Source organism: Talpa occidentalis, unplaced genomic scaffold (genome assembly GCF_014898055.3).
Source record: "Talpa occidentalis isolate TD23 unplaced genomic scaffold, MPIMG_talOcc4v2.1 talOcc4.8, whole genome shotgun sequence".
Taxonomy (NCBI): Eukaryota; Metazoa; Chordata; class Mammalia; order Eulipotyphla; family Talpidae; genus Talpa; species Talpa occidentalis.
Window position 1 is genome coordinate 72,175,700 of NW_023605194.1, and position 17,463 is coordinate 72,193,162.

The window sequence follows — 17,463 nt, forward strand, 5'->3', positions numbered from 1 at the left end:
GGCACTGGGCACCCACCAAGAATGGCTGAGTCAGCTGAGCCCCCCAGATAGCAGGCCTGAAGGCCTGACCCGCAGGGGCCAAAGGAGAGGGCAGTGGGTTGGGCGCCGACCATATGGGTGAGTCCCCTCGCCCTGTCTGCACCCAGGGCCTGGGCTGTGAAGTCCCTGCTGCCTGGGCTGGGCCCCTATGTTCTGGAAGCTAAAAGTTACGGCTGCCAGGGCCAGCCTGGGGGGGTGGGGAGGCTCACCTCCATGTAGGGGTAGAAGTTGGCTTGCCGCCACCTCCTCCAGTAGCCCTCAGTGTCGAAAAATAGCTTGTAGGTGCCCACCTTCATCTGGCCTGGGGGCAGGAGCCCCGGGCAGTGGCTGTCCAGGTGGGTGTAGCTGGGGAAGAGGACAGGTGCTGGGCAAGAGGCTCCATGGTGGCTGGTCCCTGCTAGGGTCCATCAAGGCCCAGCCGGGAGGGGCAGCACAGCCCAGCTGCCCCATGCAGTAGGACTCTGTGCTTGCCCTGCTGCCCAGATGTGGCCCAGCACCTGTGCAGACTCTGAAAGCAGAGTGTTGGGGTCCACTGTCTGGCGGCCTCAGTGCCAGTTTCCTGGCCCGCGTGCTGCACTCAGTCCACAGCCAGCTCTGTTGGTGTGCTCTAGGGGCTCCCCAGGGAGTGGGCCTGTGGCCGTACCCCATACGGACCAAGTCCTTTATATGCATCTGTCCACGGGGCTAAGGGCAGCGGCCATGGGTGGGGTGGTCCCTAACCCCACATTCTGCGGGCCTTGGGTTCCAGCCCCACCTGTACAGGCAGAGGGAACTGCCCCCTCCAAGAGGAGGGACAGGGATGCTGGGGTGGCGGGGCCTGTGGGGTGACTGCGGGGCTGGCTGGGGCCGCTGGGCCTGTGGGGGTGACTGCAGGGCTGGAAGGGGTGGCTGGGCCTGTGGGGGTAAATTTGGGGCTGGCAGGGCGGCCAGGCCTGTGGGGGTGCTGCAAGGCTGGCAGGTGTGTTGGGCAATGGCGAGGAGCAGAATGGGTGCTCTGGGCCGCCTGGCACATGGTCCCAAGCTTGGTCCTCTGCTTGAGACTCAGAGACAAGACTCCAGGCCTGGCCTTCACTGCCCGCCCCACCCAGCCCTGATGAAATGGGCTCCAGGGGCCACGGGCAGTGGTCAGCCCAGCCCAGCCTCACAGCCAGAAATCCTTGTTTGCCCCAGGCCCCTCACCTCTGCCCTGCAGGCCAGGACTCGGGGTGGCCTGAACCCCCTTTCGGGACCCCCTACCTTTTTGTCAGCTCAGTCCACTGCTGGCTATGGTCCTCAAGCCTGGACAGTTGGAGGCAGAGGCCCTTGGCTGTGAGCCCTGAGGCCAGAAGGAGGGAGCAGGGTTTTGGCAGAGAGAAGGGCTCTTTTAAGAGAAAAGGCCACTCTTCCATGTGGACAGGGACGTTCCTTTCCCCATGAGTCTCAAGTCCTGGATTGCTCTCCCTGGGCCCAAGAATCGATTCTCCAGTTACCTACTTGGTCTGATTCCAGATATATACCTTGCCAGAGGTTGCGTTTGTGTGGAGGCCTGGGTAAGAGTGAGTTCTCCGTGGCCCTCCTGACACCTCTGCTTTCAAGGACCAATGAGGTATGTGACCTGGGTCAGATTTGTATGGAGACAAAATTTAATAGAGCAAAGGCAACAAAACAGACAAAACCATGGAGGGGATTGACGGCTATGCCACTCAAGTACCTGTCTGTCCTCATCTCTTGTCTTGAGTGGAGGGTTGTTTAGATGGTTTCTGACCCCACTAAGCTCTTGGGGAGTGGACAGGTCAGTAGACTTCCTCTGAAGCCCCCACCCCCAACCCCAGAGGAAGTGCAGAATGTGTGGCGGCTGCATTTGTCCTCTGTGGCTGCTCAGATATGATTCAAGGGTATGACCAACTCACCCTGCTACAGACGCAGGGCTTCTCCTCTGTGTGTCCTCTAGTGTCTGATGAGGTGTGACTTCTGACTGAAGCCTCGCCCACACTCCCTGCAGACATAGGGCTTCTCCCCTGTGTGTGTCCTCTGGTGTCTGATGAGGTGTGACTTCTGACTGAAGCCTCGCCCACACTCCCTGCAGACATAGGGCTTCTCCCCTGTGTGTGTCCTCTGGTGTCTGATGAGGAGTGACTTACGACTGAAGCCTCGCCCACACTCCCTGCAGACATAGGGCTTCTCCCCTGTGTGTGTCCTCTGGTGTGTGATGAGGAGTGACTTACGACTGAAGCCTCGCCCACACTCCCTGCAGACATAGGGCTTCTCCCCTGTGTGTGTCCTCTGGTGTGTGATGAGGTGTGACTTACGACTGAAGCCTCGCCCACACTCCCTGCAGACATAGGGCTTCTCCCCTGTGTGTGTCCTCTGGTGTGTGATGAGGTGTGACTTCTGACTGAAGCCTCGCCCACACTCCCTGCAGACATAGGGCTTCTCCCCTGTGTGTGTCCTCTGGTGTCTGATGAGGAGTGACTTACGACTGAAGCCTCGCCCACACTCCCTGCAGACATAGGGCTTCTCCCCTGTGTGTGTCCTCTGGTGTGTGATGAGGAGTGACTTACGACTGAAGCCTCGCCCACACTCCCTGCAGACATAGGGCTTCTCCCCTGTGTGTGTCCTCTGGTGTCTGATGAGGAGTGACTTCTGACTGAAGCCTCGCCCACACTCCCTGCAGACATAGGGCTTCTCCCCTGTGTGTGTCCTCTGGTGTGTGCTGAGGTGTGACTGATCATGGATGCCTTGCTCACTCCCTCCATACTTGCCTGTTGTAGTTATTGACAGTCCTACCCCAGTGAATAATTTGCCTGTGTCCTTTGGATTCTCTTTCTGGCCTGTGCTTGGCTCTTCCTCCATCACTCTCTCACGCTCCCTAGAGCTCCACTTTTGCTCTATTGGCAGGTTGGAAAAGGCCTTTGAAACGTTCTTCTGCCCTATCCTTTTAAGCAAAGGTTTGGGTCTTTCTTTGACCTCTTGACTTTCAAGTTTGTCATTCCTGCTGTGGGGATCAGAATGTGGCTGCTGCTGATTCTGACGACCAGGGCAGGGATCCACTGATGGGAAGTGTTTTCTCACAGATGTTGCTGGGAAGATCTGGGCAGGATCATGGTGTTGCACATGTTGGTTGAGGAATTTCTCAGTGGAAAAGGCCAGCGAGCAGGAGGGACATGGATGGATCCCTGGCTTTGGTTCTGCTGAAAGAGGAAGTGTTTGCTGAGATACATGTTGACAGGGTCACCTGGGCCATAGGCCTGGTCTCCTGAAGAGCCCCCGGTTATTCTGAAGCTTTGTCTCCTACCAAGTGTTTCCTTATGGTCTATTTTTCCATTCCTTGTTTACTCACTAAATCTTCAAAGTCCAGAAAGCCCCCATCGAAGGCCTTGTTTACATATCATCCAGGCCAGGGCCCTGCATGTGGCATCAGATAGCTCTGATCCTTACATACAGGGGGCTGCGGGGATCCCCTCATACCAGCGCTCCCATGTCTCTGACATGGAGCTGCAGCTGCTTTATTCCACGGGGAAGTACCAGCACACCAGAGCACCCAGCTGCGCCTGCTGTGGCACCTTATGAGGGGAGAGGACCTGGGAGTGTAGCAGCGGCTCAGCCCAGAGCTCTATGAACACAGACAGTGTGGCCCAGGCCCAGCTGATTGAAGGCTCCTCTTTCCTACAAACCAGCAAATGAAAATGTTCCCTTCTTCCAGCCTTACCCCTGAGATTCATATTTGATTTATTTCATTCTGTCTTAACCCGTTTTAAAACACTGGAAGTCCTGTTCCAAAGTCTACGCACAGCCTTACTTCTCTGGCCTGGCCCGCCTGCCTCAGCCATCCCCGTCCTCTGGCCCTGAGGGGTGAAGTGGCCTAGGGGATTGCCCTGCAGTGCATTCTCCAAAACCGACTGTCATCTTAGAGCACAACATACCGCTGTGCGGCTGAGAATGACACGGTCGCTCCCGCTAGCTCTGGAAAAGCCCCAGTGTGGCTGGGAGCCCTAAGCTACATGTGTTTTCCCAACTCCCTCTTCCTTGGTGCTCCCCTACCTGAGTGGTGGCTAAGCCTCCCTAGACACCCAGCCTGCCTCCTCAACTGCCCCACTAGCTCTCCCTCTGGGAGCCTCTGCCAGCTATTGCTGAGCGGCCTTCCCGCAGTGCCACAGCCTGGATTCCCAAGGCTGGCCCCAACACTGGCAGCTGCGGTGGGGGTGTCACCATCAGCGCTCAGGATGGCGCTGCCACAGCCTGTCTGTCTGGGGCTCCAGTCCCTGCATCCCTGTCTGGCACGGCAGGAGCCCACATTGGCAGGGGGGAGCTGGGGTGAGGGCTCAGCCACAGGCAGATGGCCTCGGTGAGCTTGCTGGGGGGACTGCCTGACCCGCAGCATCTATGCTGTTGTGTATCTTGTGCATGGAGTATAAAAAGTCAGAACAAAAAATAGAATGTAACAATTATTCCCAAGAGGCAATAGGAACCCAATTCTTAATTTCTGAAGCATCTGATGTGAAATCTTACTGACTGAATTTTATTTCGGAGCCAGCCCACCAGCCTCCCTGGAGGGCTTGGGGACAGCAGCACCCACCTCTCTCAGTCGCATGTGCTCTCTTCCACTTGCTGCCCCACTTGATGCCCAGCTCCTGGCCGTACTCGTCGCCATACCAGACCAGCAGCTCGTGGCCCGGCCTGACCACCTGGCAGGTGCGGTAGAATATCTGCCGGTGGTACTGAAAGGCCACCAGGTTCTGCTCCTCCTCGTCCCTGGCACAGTTCACATACCTGGGTTGAGGGGGCAATGGCGAAGAAAGCCAGGAAGTAAGTCCCCAGGCACAAGACCCACATCACTTCTGTCCTGTTGATCAAGCCTCTGTTGCGATGAGCCCCCCTCAGGGTAACTTCTGGTCATGCCTAAGTCCCCCTCACAAGGGACGTGACACCCCCCCACTTCAGTGCTGCTCACCATGGCCCCGTGGCTGCTGTGTCCCCTGCCAGGTGACCACTGGCAAAGCCCACTCCAGGCTGGCCTCCTTGATGCTGAGCCCTTTCCTGCCCTGGATTCTGGTTCATGGCCCAAAGCGTGGTCTGGTTGGCTGCGTGCTTCAGTTAACAGGCCTCTCAGAGTCAGCACCCCTGCCGCCGTCTTCAAGGGACCTTTTTCCATTCTCTCCATGCTTTATCTGAGGGCCCTTCACCCCAGGTTCTCCCAGAAATCTGGAGGGCTCTTTGTCTTAGCATCATAACATGGAGCAACTCTAGTTTATTCACTTTCTATGTCCCCTGATAAAAGGGGAGCCCCCGCATGGAGGGAGGCTGAGCCTCTAAATACAGAGGCCACGGCCAGACTGCTGCCCACCCCAGCCTCAGAGCCCAGTGCCAGCTCACGGCCAGAGACAGAGGTCCCAGTCCAGGCTGGGTGCGTGTGCACAGCTCAAGATACAGGGAAATTATACTTATAATCCCTAGACTGTTTACTGTCTGTCTGCAGTGAGGTCCCCAGACACCAGGGCGTGTGACCATTGGAGTGCAGGATGCACCCCATGCTGAGTGGGTGGGATCCCCTGTCTCTGCCCAATTTATTTTTATTTTTTATTTTTTTAAGATTTATTTTATTTATTTATTTATACAAGCACTGGGTACAGTCAGAAGCGCGGGAGGGTGAGAGAATTCACCAGAGCCAGAGCTGGGAGCAGAGCAGGCAGAAGGACCGAAGTACACTGCTGAGGGGAGCAGCGGGCGGCAGGAGAGGTCTGTGCGCCATGTGGGGCCCTCCTCCGGTGGCCGGGGAGCAGCCAGGGATCCAACCGGCACTGCAGAGACCGCGGGCAGCTTCGCAACCCAGCGCTCAACCGCTGTGCCACCGGGGAAGCCCTCTCTGCCCAATTTAAGCTCCTCATTTTTTTTGTCAAGTGCCCACATTTTGTCTAGTATAGAGATTCATGTTTTGAGGACATACAGTATCTTTTTCATCCCTCTCCCCCATGTGTCTTAAAATACAAGAGCATTGTGGGTCCTCCCTGGTGGTGCAAGGGGTTGAAATGCAACCTATGAAACTGTCTGCAGCCACTGCAGCACGAATTTGATCCCCAGCCAGGGAGGTGACCCACATGGCACGACAGACCTCTCCTGTCACCCTGCTGCTTCCCTCAGCAGTGTATTTCAGTCAATCTGCCTGTTCTGTTCCCCACTCTGTCTCTGGTGAATCCTATTACCCCCACACCTCTGGCCTGTACCACAGTTATGCATGAATAAATAAATCTTTTAAAAAAAGAGCATTGTATGGAAAAGAGGGAGGAGCAGAGGCTTGGAGGAGACCACAGTGGGGTATGGAAGAGAATGGAAAGGCTGTGGAGATGCTTCCTTTCTGGGACTCAGAGGCCCAGCAGCTTTACCTCATCCAGTTGGCCCAAGACTTGTCTTCTCCATTCACGTACTCGTAGCAGTTTCTCCCTTTGGTGATCTGCGTTTTAGAAAGAGAAATTAAGGTGCTTTTGTTCAGAAATGATTTCCTTCTGCCATCACTGCTTTCGCTTGCATGGACTTGGCCTCTGCTGTGGGCATGGGTGAGCCCCTTGGTCATCTTCTCCACCTCTCATCTTTTAGTGGCCCTGAAGCCAGCAATCACCCCCGTCTTCCCTACGGTCTCACCCACCCCCGATCACACACAGAGCTTGTGTTCAGGCGAAGTGCATGTAGCACTCAGAGCCCCTGTCCTCCCCACCTGGCCCAGCCTGGAGAAGGTGAGACCTGTCACCCCAGGAAGCATGTGGCTCTCACCAGCCAGGAGTATCCGCTGTTGGCCGCCTCTTCATCTTCTGTTATTTGGCCCTCATAGGGGCCAAAGTGCAGGCCTAGCGGCAGGTCAGAGGCTTCGTTCCAGACTCCCAGCCCAGCCTCTGGGATGCTCGAAGGCCCAATCCTCAGCCCTGGGGGCAGGGTGAGGGCTGAGCGGTCAGGATGCCCCTTGTCTACCTCATTGTCTTTGATGAATGTAGGGAACCCGTGGGCAGCACAGCTGTCAATGAAGAAGTTCTGACAGTTCTCACAAACTGGAGGCAAGAGCAACAGGGTTGCAAGTTAGAGTATGCACCGGCTGTGAAGCACCCCAGGAAGAACCCTGCACCCTCACTGTGGCTTCTGTCCTGCCCTCTGCGTCTCTAGAGGAAGCGGGTGGTTTGGGGCCAACTGATGAAATGGAGTCATTGGACAGACATGGCAGCCTTCCCTATGAATGGCTGGGGTGACTTACAGAGGTAGTCGTCATCCTGGGGCTCGCTGACCTCTTGGTATGTGTGGTTCTTTCTCTCTCGTAGTGAGTACATCTTCACGTCAGGCTTCTTTCTCCTCAGCTCTGAGGTAGAAAAGAATAGATGAGTGAGGTTGGCGCGTCTGGAGTGTTTGTCTCTGCTTTGTCAGGACATGTGAAATCTTCTTAGACCAAGTTATCTTCTGTTCATAAACTCTGCCCCCCTTTAACCATTAGTGCAGAGCAAGCATCACCCCACACAGACTTCAGGTGCTAAATTCAATTTTTTTAAAGATTTATTTATTCATGCATACAAGAACTGGGGTATAGGCCAGAGGTGTGGGGGGTGAGAGGATTCACCAGACACAGAGTGGGGAACAAAGCAGGCAGACTAACTGAAATACACTGCTGAGGGGAGCAGTGGGCAAGTCAGGAGAGGTCTGCTGCACCTTGTGGGTAGCTCCCTGGCTGAGTGGGGATCAAACTTGTGCTGCAGAAGCTGCGGATTGCTTCATAGTGCTGTGCTTAACCCCTTGCACCACCAGGGAGGACCTAAATTCAATTTTAATATCTGACTCTTCCCATTATCAGGGTTAACTTTCAACCTTTCTACTTCCAAATTGGCTCACTTGCATATTTATTCATTGAGAGAGAGCATCATCAAGGTATGTCAGGCTGGGCACTGCACGAAGGCCTGGGCATACACCAGGAAGCACAGTCCTTGCACTGCACATGGATTTACTTGGCAGCTCCCATGTGTCGATTCTCTTATATCTGAATTAACACTTTCAAACAATTTTTGAGCTATGCGTCCTTACCTCCACTCCACAGATTAGTTAGAAGCTCAGAGGATTTGCAAGGGTTGCCTTGGCCCCCCAAAAACTTGGTAGTTAAACTTAGCTCAGCTTAAGCCCAGGCACATCCAAAGTCCACTCCACACACATAGTTCATTCTTAACCTTTCTACAGGGCTCAGAGGGATGAAACCCCAATTCTTTTCTCTTACCCTGTTTTCGTCTAGAGTGCTGTCCAGAAGTAATTGCTTCTTTAGGAAGTTTCACTGGTCTCTGGGCCTGCTCTGAGCCACTGGTGTTCAGCAAAGCTGATGTTCCTAACATTTCCTTCAAGCTAGATTCATTACTTACTGCAGATCTGGATATTCCCTATAATGTGAGAGTCACATTAAAAGACAAGGTGCATTTCTTTAGTCAGTCAGGGCTTGTGATGTGTTCTCACATGGATGACTTTTGTTGTGTTCTCAACAACCCTTGTAAATAATGAAGGAGTCTGAATTCTAAAGGTAAAAGAAAGAGCTTATGTGGGTAATGAATCCTGGGCTGAACCCTATGTATTAAGGCATTTTCTCTCAGATTTCTTCATAAAAGTGAGTGAGGAAAGGAGAGTACATGGGCAGACTACCTGGACGATCAACAAGGTCTGTGAAAGGAGTACACAGAACACAACGCAGGTGTAAAGAGAGAGGAGTGTCCTTTATGGTAAATAGGAAGGAGCTTGAGAGGATTAGGTAAAATAAAGCAAGTCAGAAATATAAAGACAAATATTGGACAATGTTACTTATATGAGTAAAATAAGGATCAAAGTGGATATACTGATGAAGTGAAATAATTAAAAAGCTGTGAACATTGATAACCCAAAGCAAGTTTTTGAGGTTAAGAGGGAGCAAGAAGGGCATGAGGGCCAAAGGGATAAGTTATGGTTAAAAAAAAAAGGCTCATAGAGAAAAAGAGGGGGGTTGTCTATAACCTAGTGAAAGAGAAAGTGTAGATAAATGGGAACAGATATATCTGGAAAATGAGGTAGCAGAGTAGTGACAGAAATAAAACCCTTCTCTCTTAGGAAGAGGACAAAGAAATGATTGGCAGGAAATGTATCCAGGCAATAAAGAACATAATGCTAAAGCTGCAAGTTGCCATATGTGGGGAAGGATATTTGTGCCTAGATGAGGTGGTTTCTGTCAGTCCTGTTTGAGTGAGTCCATACTACTGTTTAGTTTTCTTTAGTTTCCTGATCTGCAAACTGGCATATGAGATAATTCTTTTTTTTTAAGATTTATTTATTTATACATACAAGAACTGGAGTACAGGCCAGAGGTGTGGGGGGGGCAAGAGGATTCACTGGAGCCAGAATGGGGAACAGAACAGAACAGGCAGATTGACTGAAATACACTGCTTAGGGGAGCAGCAGGCAAGTCAGGAGAAGTCTGCTGCGCCATGTTGGTAGCTCCCTGGCTGGGGATTGAACTTGTGCTGCAGTGGCTGTGAATAGCTTTATAGGTTGCATCTTAATCCCTTGTACCACCAGGCAGTCCCATATGGGATAATTATTAACATCAGAGTGACAAGAAATGTAACAGTGTTCCCCAAAGAGTTTTGTGAGCCATTAACAAGGCATGACTGTGAGATTACAGTCCTGCTTTCAGACCACCCCCAAAACCACCTGTGTTTGAAATCTTCCCTGAAGATACTATCGTCAGCATTCTTTGACCCCCCCACTTACTTCTAGTTGGACTTGTGAATGTGGAGTTGCTCATGCAGAAAACATGGGGTTCCCCTGGGTGCCCTCAGCTGGGCCTACGTCTTCTGAGAAGAATCATGTATGGACCAGGCTTTCCAAGAGCTTGCCCAGGGAGAAAGCAGGTTAACAAAAGACTCCAAAAACTTGGACTTTCCTGATTAGATCGCTGAGAAAGCAGCTGTTACAGTCTCTGACAGAAACGAATGTTTTAAATCACTTCTGTTGGAAAGTTCCTATTGTACAGTGTGTAACCTCTACAAAGTCCTTAAGTTGTTTTCTCGCTTATTGTTTCTCAACATCAAATCTGTAGCTCCTCAGGACTGGGAGCTGCTTCCTCGCAGTAGAGTGGGGTGCTCAGAGGGTGGGTACCCTATCTCCTTCACTTGTCCACGGTACACATCATCCACCATACAGGTTGCTCATATAGTAATCAACTCTCATCAGTCAGAGGGATCTTTGGTTTTAGCACAGCAGAAAAGATCTGAGGTTTACAAAGGGTCAGGTGAAGACAGACCTTGAAAGTTGACCATAGATATGAATCATCCAGAAGGAGAAGGGGATGGGGGAGGTGGTGGGGAGTAGTGAAAATGGGGTGAGGGGAGAGGAAGAGCACAGGAGAATATGGTGATGGACTTTGGGTGCTTTGGTGGAGGGAGAACTATGGTGCCTATACCTGAGGGGAGATACTGTCCAAAATTTAACAATGACGTAAGAAAAAAGTACTGTATTTAAAAATTAAAAAAAAAAGAACTGAAGTTGAAATCATCAGTAGATGTATGATGTTATGATAGATGAATAATGCAATGCAAACTTTATAAGCTGTAATGAACTTGTAAGTAGTCTAGAGAAAGAACTTTGGATTAGATTACATAACCAATGTAACTGTGATCGCAGACACAGTCAATTCTGTGCCTAAATTTCCTCATCTACAAATAATGACAGTCATGGGATGTACCATGTAGGATTGTGGTGAAGTTAAATGAGGTTATTCATGTAAAATGCCTATAATAAAGTCTGAAACATCATGAAAGTGAAACAAGAGTTAGCTGCTATTGTTGCTGTCCTGATCATCTGCTGAATGATGGTATTGTTTCTTGTGTCAGACAAGGAGGTGAGCATTTCCTAGGGTTCTCTGTGCATTCTCATGCACTTACCTGTGTTCAGATCCATGTGGAAGACTGGTCAACAGGATTTGGGAAATACTCACCTTCTGGCGTTTACTCTGTTCTACTTGGAAGGCCACCCACGGATGTTTGACTAGAAGGTGATGAGAAATCAGTATTTTGGTTGGTGAATGTTTTCAAACTCTGGAGATTCTCATTAGGGACACACAATTCTGAACCAGAGAGTAATGAATACAGATGTGGAGAAGTTGGAACCCTACGCACTGTGGGTGGAAATGTGAAATGGGGCAGCAGCTATGGACACAGCAGGAGTTTCCTCAAAAATTTAAAAACAGAACTGTCATGTGATCTGGCATTCCACTCCTGGATATAGGTCCAGAACTATTGAAATAGCAGTTTAAGTAAATATTTATAAACCCATGGTCATTGCTGCATTATTCACAATATGCAAGCCGTGGAAACAACCTAAATATCTATCAATGGATGGCTAGATAATGAAAATGTGGTCTATACATAAAATGGAATATTATTAAGTCTTACAAAAGAAGAAAATCCTGTCATATGCTACAACATCAATGGATCTTGTTGATATGACATAGTGACAACCATTCACAAAAGACAAATGCTGCTTGATTCCATTCATAGGAGCTATCTAATTAATCAAGTTCATGGAAAGAGTAAATAGCATGGTGGTTGCCACGTAAAGGGTGAGGAGGAACTGGAGCTGCTGTTCAATGGGCTTAGAGTTGTGTTCATGCAAGATGAGAAAATGTTCTAGAGAGCCATTAGACAATAATGTGCATATAGTTAAAATATGCACTGTGCACTTAAAAATTGTTAAGAAGATAAATTTGTTAGGTGCTTTTTTTCTTTACACAAAAAATTTACTGGGTTGGAGTTATTTCTTTTATATTTATTTACTTATGCATAGAAGAACTGGGATGTAGACCTGAGGTGCAAGGGGGTAAGAGGACTCACCAGAGACAGAGTGGGGAGCAGAACAAGAAAATCCACTGAAATCCACTGCTGAGGGGAGTAGCAGAGAGACAGGAGAGGTCTGCTGCACCCTGTGGGTCAGCTCCTTGGCCGGGAATGGAACTCAGGCCTCAGTGGTGGAGGTTTTAAATGAGCCCAGATGAAGATGTGTAGGTGTCTGGAAACCATGGGGTATACATTCTCTATGGACTCTTTTCATATCAAAACCTTTGGGGATAGTCACCTGTTGAGTTTTCAGATTTACACTACTTTTAAGAGCCTGAGGTATCAAAAATCCATAGATGTGGAAATCCTAATCTAAGTTGCTTTCTCCAGTTTATGCAGGTTGATTCCTTTAAAGTCTCCTGTCTAAACAGCACAAGAGCAAGTTAGCCCCTAACTTAAATTATTTTAAAATGATTGTGTTTCATTTACTCAACGGTGTTTCTGGCCACGGATATAGGAGAGATCAGGGAGACTTAGTAGCTCTCTCAAATGTGTTCCCAAAATCAAATCAAAGAATCAGGTTCATTTTGGGGTATGAAAATGTGTTGTGATTTAAATATACACACATAAATTATCATTACAGACTGTGTTAATCATTTCCTTTTCTAAGATATTTAATTCAGTAGTTAAAATATGATGAAATTAGTGTCAGAAAGCTCTTCAGCAATTTAAGTGTAGGGTTTCTTTAATTGTCCTTTTATTAATTAACAACGTTTAGCAAAAATAATCTTTAACTTGTTAAACTAATAGGAAAGTATGGAAAATTATCCTGGGAAACCTATACTTTCAGTACCATTTAATCTGATCTCAACATTCTTCCACAATGGCTTCAGATATTTTAATTTTTATTTCCAATTAGAAAAAAAGTCAAAAAAAAAAACAAGCCAAGAGACAGCAAAGCCACTTGCCAGCCCTTTCTCTTTCTCTTTCTGATTACTATTCTTAATTTGGTATTTACCAGCTTTGGGTTTTATACTTTATAGGTTCAGGGTTTACTGCTTAACAATGTATCTAAAAAGAATTTTAAGCCCTTTAAACCTTTACATGAGAAGCCTCTTGCTGTGTTTCGCATTTTATTTCACACAGCGAAAGAACTGAACATTTCTGTTCTTGAGGAATCACTGTTTCCTTGGTTACCTCCTGAGATGCAGCTGCACCCGGACCCAGGTTGGGTTCAGGGGGATGCGCTACATTCTCCAGGTGCCTTCTCACCTTGCCGCCGTGGTGTCCACTCTTCGTCGGAATCCTCGCTGTCCTCTCCCTTGGGTTTGATGGCCAGCCTGCGGTGGCACATGAAAGCTGGCCGAGGGGCTCTGAGACCTGCGAAGAAGCAAATCTTTGCTGGAAAAGGGAAGAGCTGGAAGAGGGACAGAGGCAGGTGGGCTGGGAGAGTGGAGCAAGCGAGGTGTGCGGGCTGCTCTGCCAGCCAGCGGGCTCTGAGAGCATGCACCACAGTTGCCTCCAGATTTGTGGCCACGCGTGGACAGGTGGAGCCCCTTGGGAGGGTGCCAATTAATATGCGACCAGCTATTCCACCGCCTCACGCCCCCAGCTCCTCTGAGCGCTGCACTTCGCGTTACCTATACTGATCAGCGTCTGGTAGTTCCTCTTCACGTTGCGATAGCGCCGTTTCTCCCAGTCCCCCATGGCGGTCCACTCCTCCTTGGAGAAGTACCTGGCGATGTCTCTGAACGAGTCCTTGGCCTGAGGGGAGCACATCTCAGCGCGCGCTGTGCGGGTCAGTGTGGCCTGACTTCCGTGTGCTGGCTGTGCGCTGTGCTCTGGAAAGATCTTCCTCCCCGGGCTCTGTGCCAGCGCTGCCCATTTTCTGTCCCTGGCACAGGGCGCGGCGCTGGGGTCCCAGGCCCGCCCGCTCCCATTCTGCGATCACTCGGGGGTCCCCGCCAGCTCCCGCCACTGGGCTTCCAGGTGCTTCTGTCACCAGCCCCCTGCCCGCCCCTGCCGGCGCTGCCCGCAGCGGCCCCACTGCTCACCGGCGCCCCTCGGCGTCCGCCTGTGTCTCCCTTGGGGCTCTCCTCCCGGGGCCAGGAGGGGCTCATGGCTGGCGAGAGTCCCTGGGCGCCCCAAGCCCGCGGCAGGAAACCTGCAGGAGGGCCGAGAAGGGCGAAGCCAGGTCAGTCGTCCTTTCGGGAGGGCGCCGGGGACAGGAAGGCGGGACGCACGGGGCGCCGAGGGGCCCCGAGGGGCCCAGTGCACGGGGGCAGAGGCCTGAGGCGGGCAGAGGCCTGGGGCGCCCGGACGCCAGCCCGAGGGCCTGCCGTGCCGCGCGGCCTGTCTGCGGGAGACCCCAGCGGCGCCGGACCCGGGCGCCCCGGCCCTGGAGCTGGGCGGCGCGGCTGGCCAAGGGGGCGCGGACGCCGCCTGGGCTGGGGCTCTGCAGGGGCTGCCGGAAAGTCTGCGCGTCAGAGCGGGCTCGGCCTCTAAGAGGGGCTGAGACCCCCTGACGACAGTGGGGTCCCAGGCTGAGAGGGTTTAGGGTTCCCTCAGGCTGAGGGAAATGAGGTCCCAGGATCTCACGCTGCGGGATCTCAGTTCAAGGGTTTCGGAGTCTCCTGGGGTGACACGAGGCCGGCAGGGCGGGGCGACGGGTCAGTGCGAGCCTGAGGGTTTCGGGGTCTGAGGCGGGAACTTGGTCTCTCAGGGGCTGATGTGTTTGGGGCTCCTCAGGTGGGGTGTCCAGCGGTGCCTCAGGCTGAAGGGGCCCGTTACAGGCCTTGGGGTCTGGGCCGGGGGCTGCGGGGCCTCACTGAGGAACTTCGGGATTCCTGCGGCTTAGCGAGCGAGGTTGCAGCACCCTTGGGACCCGGCTGGTGCCTCCGGCTCTGCAGGGCTGCCGCCCACCACGCGGCTGCTCCCTCCCGGCTACGCCCACCTCAGGCGCTGCCGCCGCCGCGGCGCCTCAGCCAGTCAGCGCCGCCAGAGCCCGACGGCGCTGCCCGCCAATGGGCTGTCGGGATCGGTCTGGGGGCGGGGCCTAGCCGGGGCTGGGGAGAGGCATCGCGGGGCCCAACTAGGGGCGGGGCGGGGCGGGGCAGGGCCTAGCACTGGGGGGATCAGGGCCCAGCCAGGAGGCGTGGCCCATGGGCGTGGCCCAAACTGGGGGCGGGTCCCATTCTGGTGGTGGGAGGTGGCATGGGCGGGGCCGTCCCGGGGGCCGGGCGGGGGAGTGGGCGGGGCGTAGGCGGGACTGCGCCTATCCTGGGGGCGGGTCCCATCCCGGGGGCGGGGCTGCCTCTCCACCCGCGCTCCCGCTTCCAGGTCTCCAGGTGGGCTCGAGGGGCGTGGGGTGCCCATCTCGAGGGGCGCCCCTACCAGCCATTTTGTTGGAGATGTTTGCGGTGTCTGCAGCTTCCTGCTGCCGTCCCCTCGGGCCTGGCGTCGGGCTGCGGGTCCGGAGACCAGACAGTCTGCGGCGACCCTAGGGCTGCGGCCCCATCCGCCCCGCCCGGCCCGCGCGAGGAAGCTCAGTCCTGGGCTCGTCCCCCGAGGCCGCCGCAGGCCGCGGTCCCTCCGCAGATGCGCGGGGCCGACGTGCGGGCTCCGGCCTGTCCCTCCAGCCTCGCGTCGGCAGGGGCCGCGGGGCTGCCGCCCAGAGGGGAGGGCGGGGAGGTCCGCGCAGGGGCCGCAGCGTGACCGCCCCTGGTGTCGCCCGTCTCGGCCGAGGGCCGGGCGCGTCACGTCGGCCTCGCGTCTGCGGGGCGAACCGCCGGGTGACGCCGGGTCCCGTCGCTGTGCGCGGGGACTGGTTTGCCGGTCACTTAAGGAATCTCTCGCCTGCATTTACTAGAGATGATGGCGCGGCCTCGTCTCTCCGTGCAGTGCCCTTGTCTGGTCTGGCGCGAGCGTGATGTGGGCAGCTGGGAGCTGAGGACGCAGCCTCGCTTCCTCCGCTCTGGGCGAGAGTGAGAGTGGAACAGGGACACACACACGCCTTCAGGTTCGGTAGAATTCCCCCGCAAACCCACGTAGTTCGGCCTGTGTTGGGGGGAGAGTGGGGGGTTTATTACATTTTCTATTTCGGTAGTTGTCGTCTGTCGAAGCTTTCCATTTCGTCCTGCTTCATTCTGGGTAGACATTGTTGTTCTTAAAATGTATCCATTCCTTCCACATTATCCAATTTATGGCCGTGTAACTGTTCCCAGTTGTGAGCCCCTGCATTGCCCCCCCCCTCATTTCTCCATGCATCTTTTATTTCTCCATGCACACAAGAACTGGGGTACAGGCCAGAGGTGGGGGGGTGAGAGGTTTCACCAGAGACAGAGTGGGGAGCAGAACAGGCAGATCCACTGAAATACACTGCTGAGGGGAGCAGCAGGCGAGTCAGGAGAGGTCTGCTGCGCCATGTGGGTTTCTCCCTGGCCTGGGGATTGAACTCGTGCTGCAGTGGCTGCAGCTAGCTTCATAGGTTGCTTCTTAACCCCTTGTGCCACCAGGGAGGCCCAGGTTTTCTCTTCTTTACGAGCCTGACTAAAGGTTTGTCAACTGTCTCTTCTCGAAGAACCAACCCTTGGTTTCACTGTTCTTTTGTATTGTCTTTTTAGTGTCTATTTTATTTATTTCTGCTTTAACTTTTAAATTTCCTTTCTCCTGCTAATTTTTGGCTTTGTTCTTCTTTTCCAAGTTCCTTTAGGAGTAAGGGTAAGTTGGTCATTTGAGATTTTCTTCTTTCTTCATGTAGACCTACATTTTAATTAAATTTCCTCTCGATATACCTTTTGTTGCTGCCCATGAATTCTGATAACTTTTATCCTTATTTTCATTTATCTCTGGGCATTTTAAAGTGCTTGCTTTACTCTCTTGTCCACCAGTGGTTAGTGAGAAGCATGTTTTTAATCCCCACGTGTTTGAGGCTTTTCCAGGTTTCCTTTTGTGGTTGATGTTATTCTCATAGCATAATGGTCCGAAAAAGCCGCCGATGATTTCAATATCCATAATTAATCACCACGGGAAGATGAGAGGGTGATGCTCTAGAGTGTCGTGCCCCCAGCCAGGCTGGAAATGGTGGGCTTTTAAATCAATCTGAGGATGAGAACCACTGGACATTTCCATGCCGCCCGGTTCACTGAGATATCATGTGTTTGAAAACTCTCAGCCAAGTGCAATTGTGGAGACTTCTAAAGGAATGTTTATGTTAAATATTGGCTTCTTTTAAATAATATATAAAATAATATTATTTAAAAAATATTATTTATATATGCATAGAAGAGCTGGGGTGTAGGCAAGAGGTGCAGGGTGGGGGGTGGTGAGAGGACGTCCCAGAGACAGAGTGGGGAGCAGAACAGGCAGATCCACTGAAATGCACTGCTAAGGGGAGCAGCGAGTGAGACGGGAGGTCTGCTGCGCCGTGTGGGTAGCTACCTGGCAGGGGATCAAACTTGTGCTGCAGTGGCTTGCGGACAGCTTCATAGGTTGCCTCTTAACCCCTTGTGCCACCAGGGAGGCCCCACCATTTTTATTTTTAAAGATCTATTTTTACTTATTTATGCATACAAGAGCTGGGATGCAGTCCACAGGTGCGGGGGTGGGGTGAGAGGACTCCCCAGAGACGGAG

The 17,463-nt window shown here is 52.5% G+C and overlaps 1 protein-coding gene across 1 annotated transcript; it reads right to left on the bottom strand.

Moving 5' to 3' along the window:
- Positions 1 to 1,643: 1,643 nt before the first annotated feature.
- LOC119234192 (histone-lysine N-methyltransferase PRDM9) lies at positions 1,644 to 14,733 on the bottom strand. Its single transcript, XM_037496987.2, has 11 exons — positions 14,660 to 14,733; positions 13,886 to 13,995; positions 13,472 to 13,595; positions 13,104 to 13,211; positions 10,994 to 11,043; positions 8,258 to 8,414; positions 7,256 to 7,357; positions 6,784 to 7,055; positions 6,399 to 6,466; positions 4,595 to 4,788; positions 1,644 to 3,209 (listed from the first exon to the last, which is right to left on the bottom strand). Exons 2-11 carry the CDS (start codon positions 13,949 to 13,951, stop codon positions 1,966 to 1,968), a joined length of 2,385 nt encoding a protein of 794 aa, XP_037352884.1. The 5' UTR covers positions 13,952 to 13,995; positions 14,660 to 14,733; the 3' UTR covers positions 1,644 to 1,965.
- Positions 14,734 to 17,463: the final 2,730 nt, after the last annotated feature.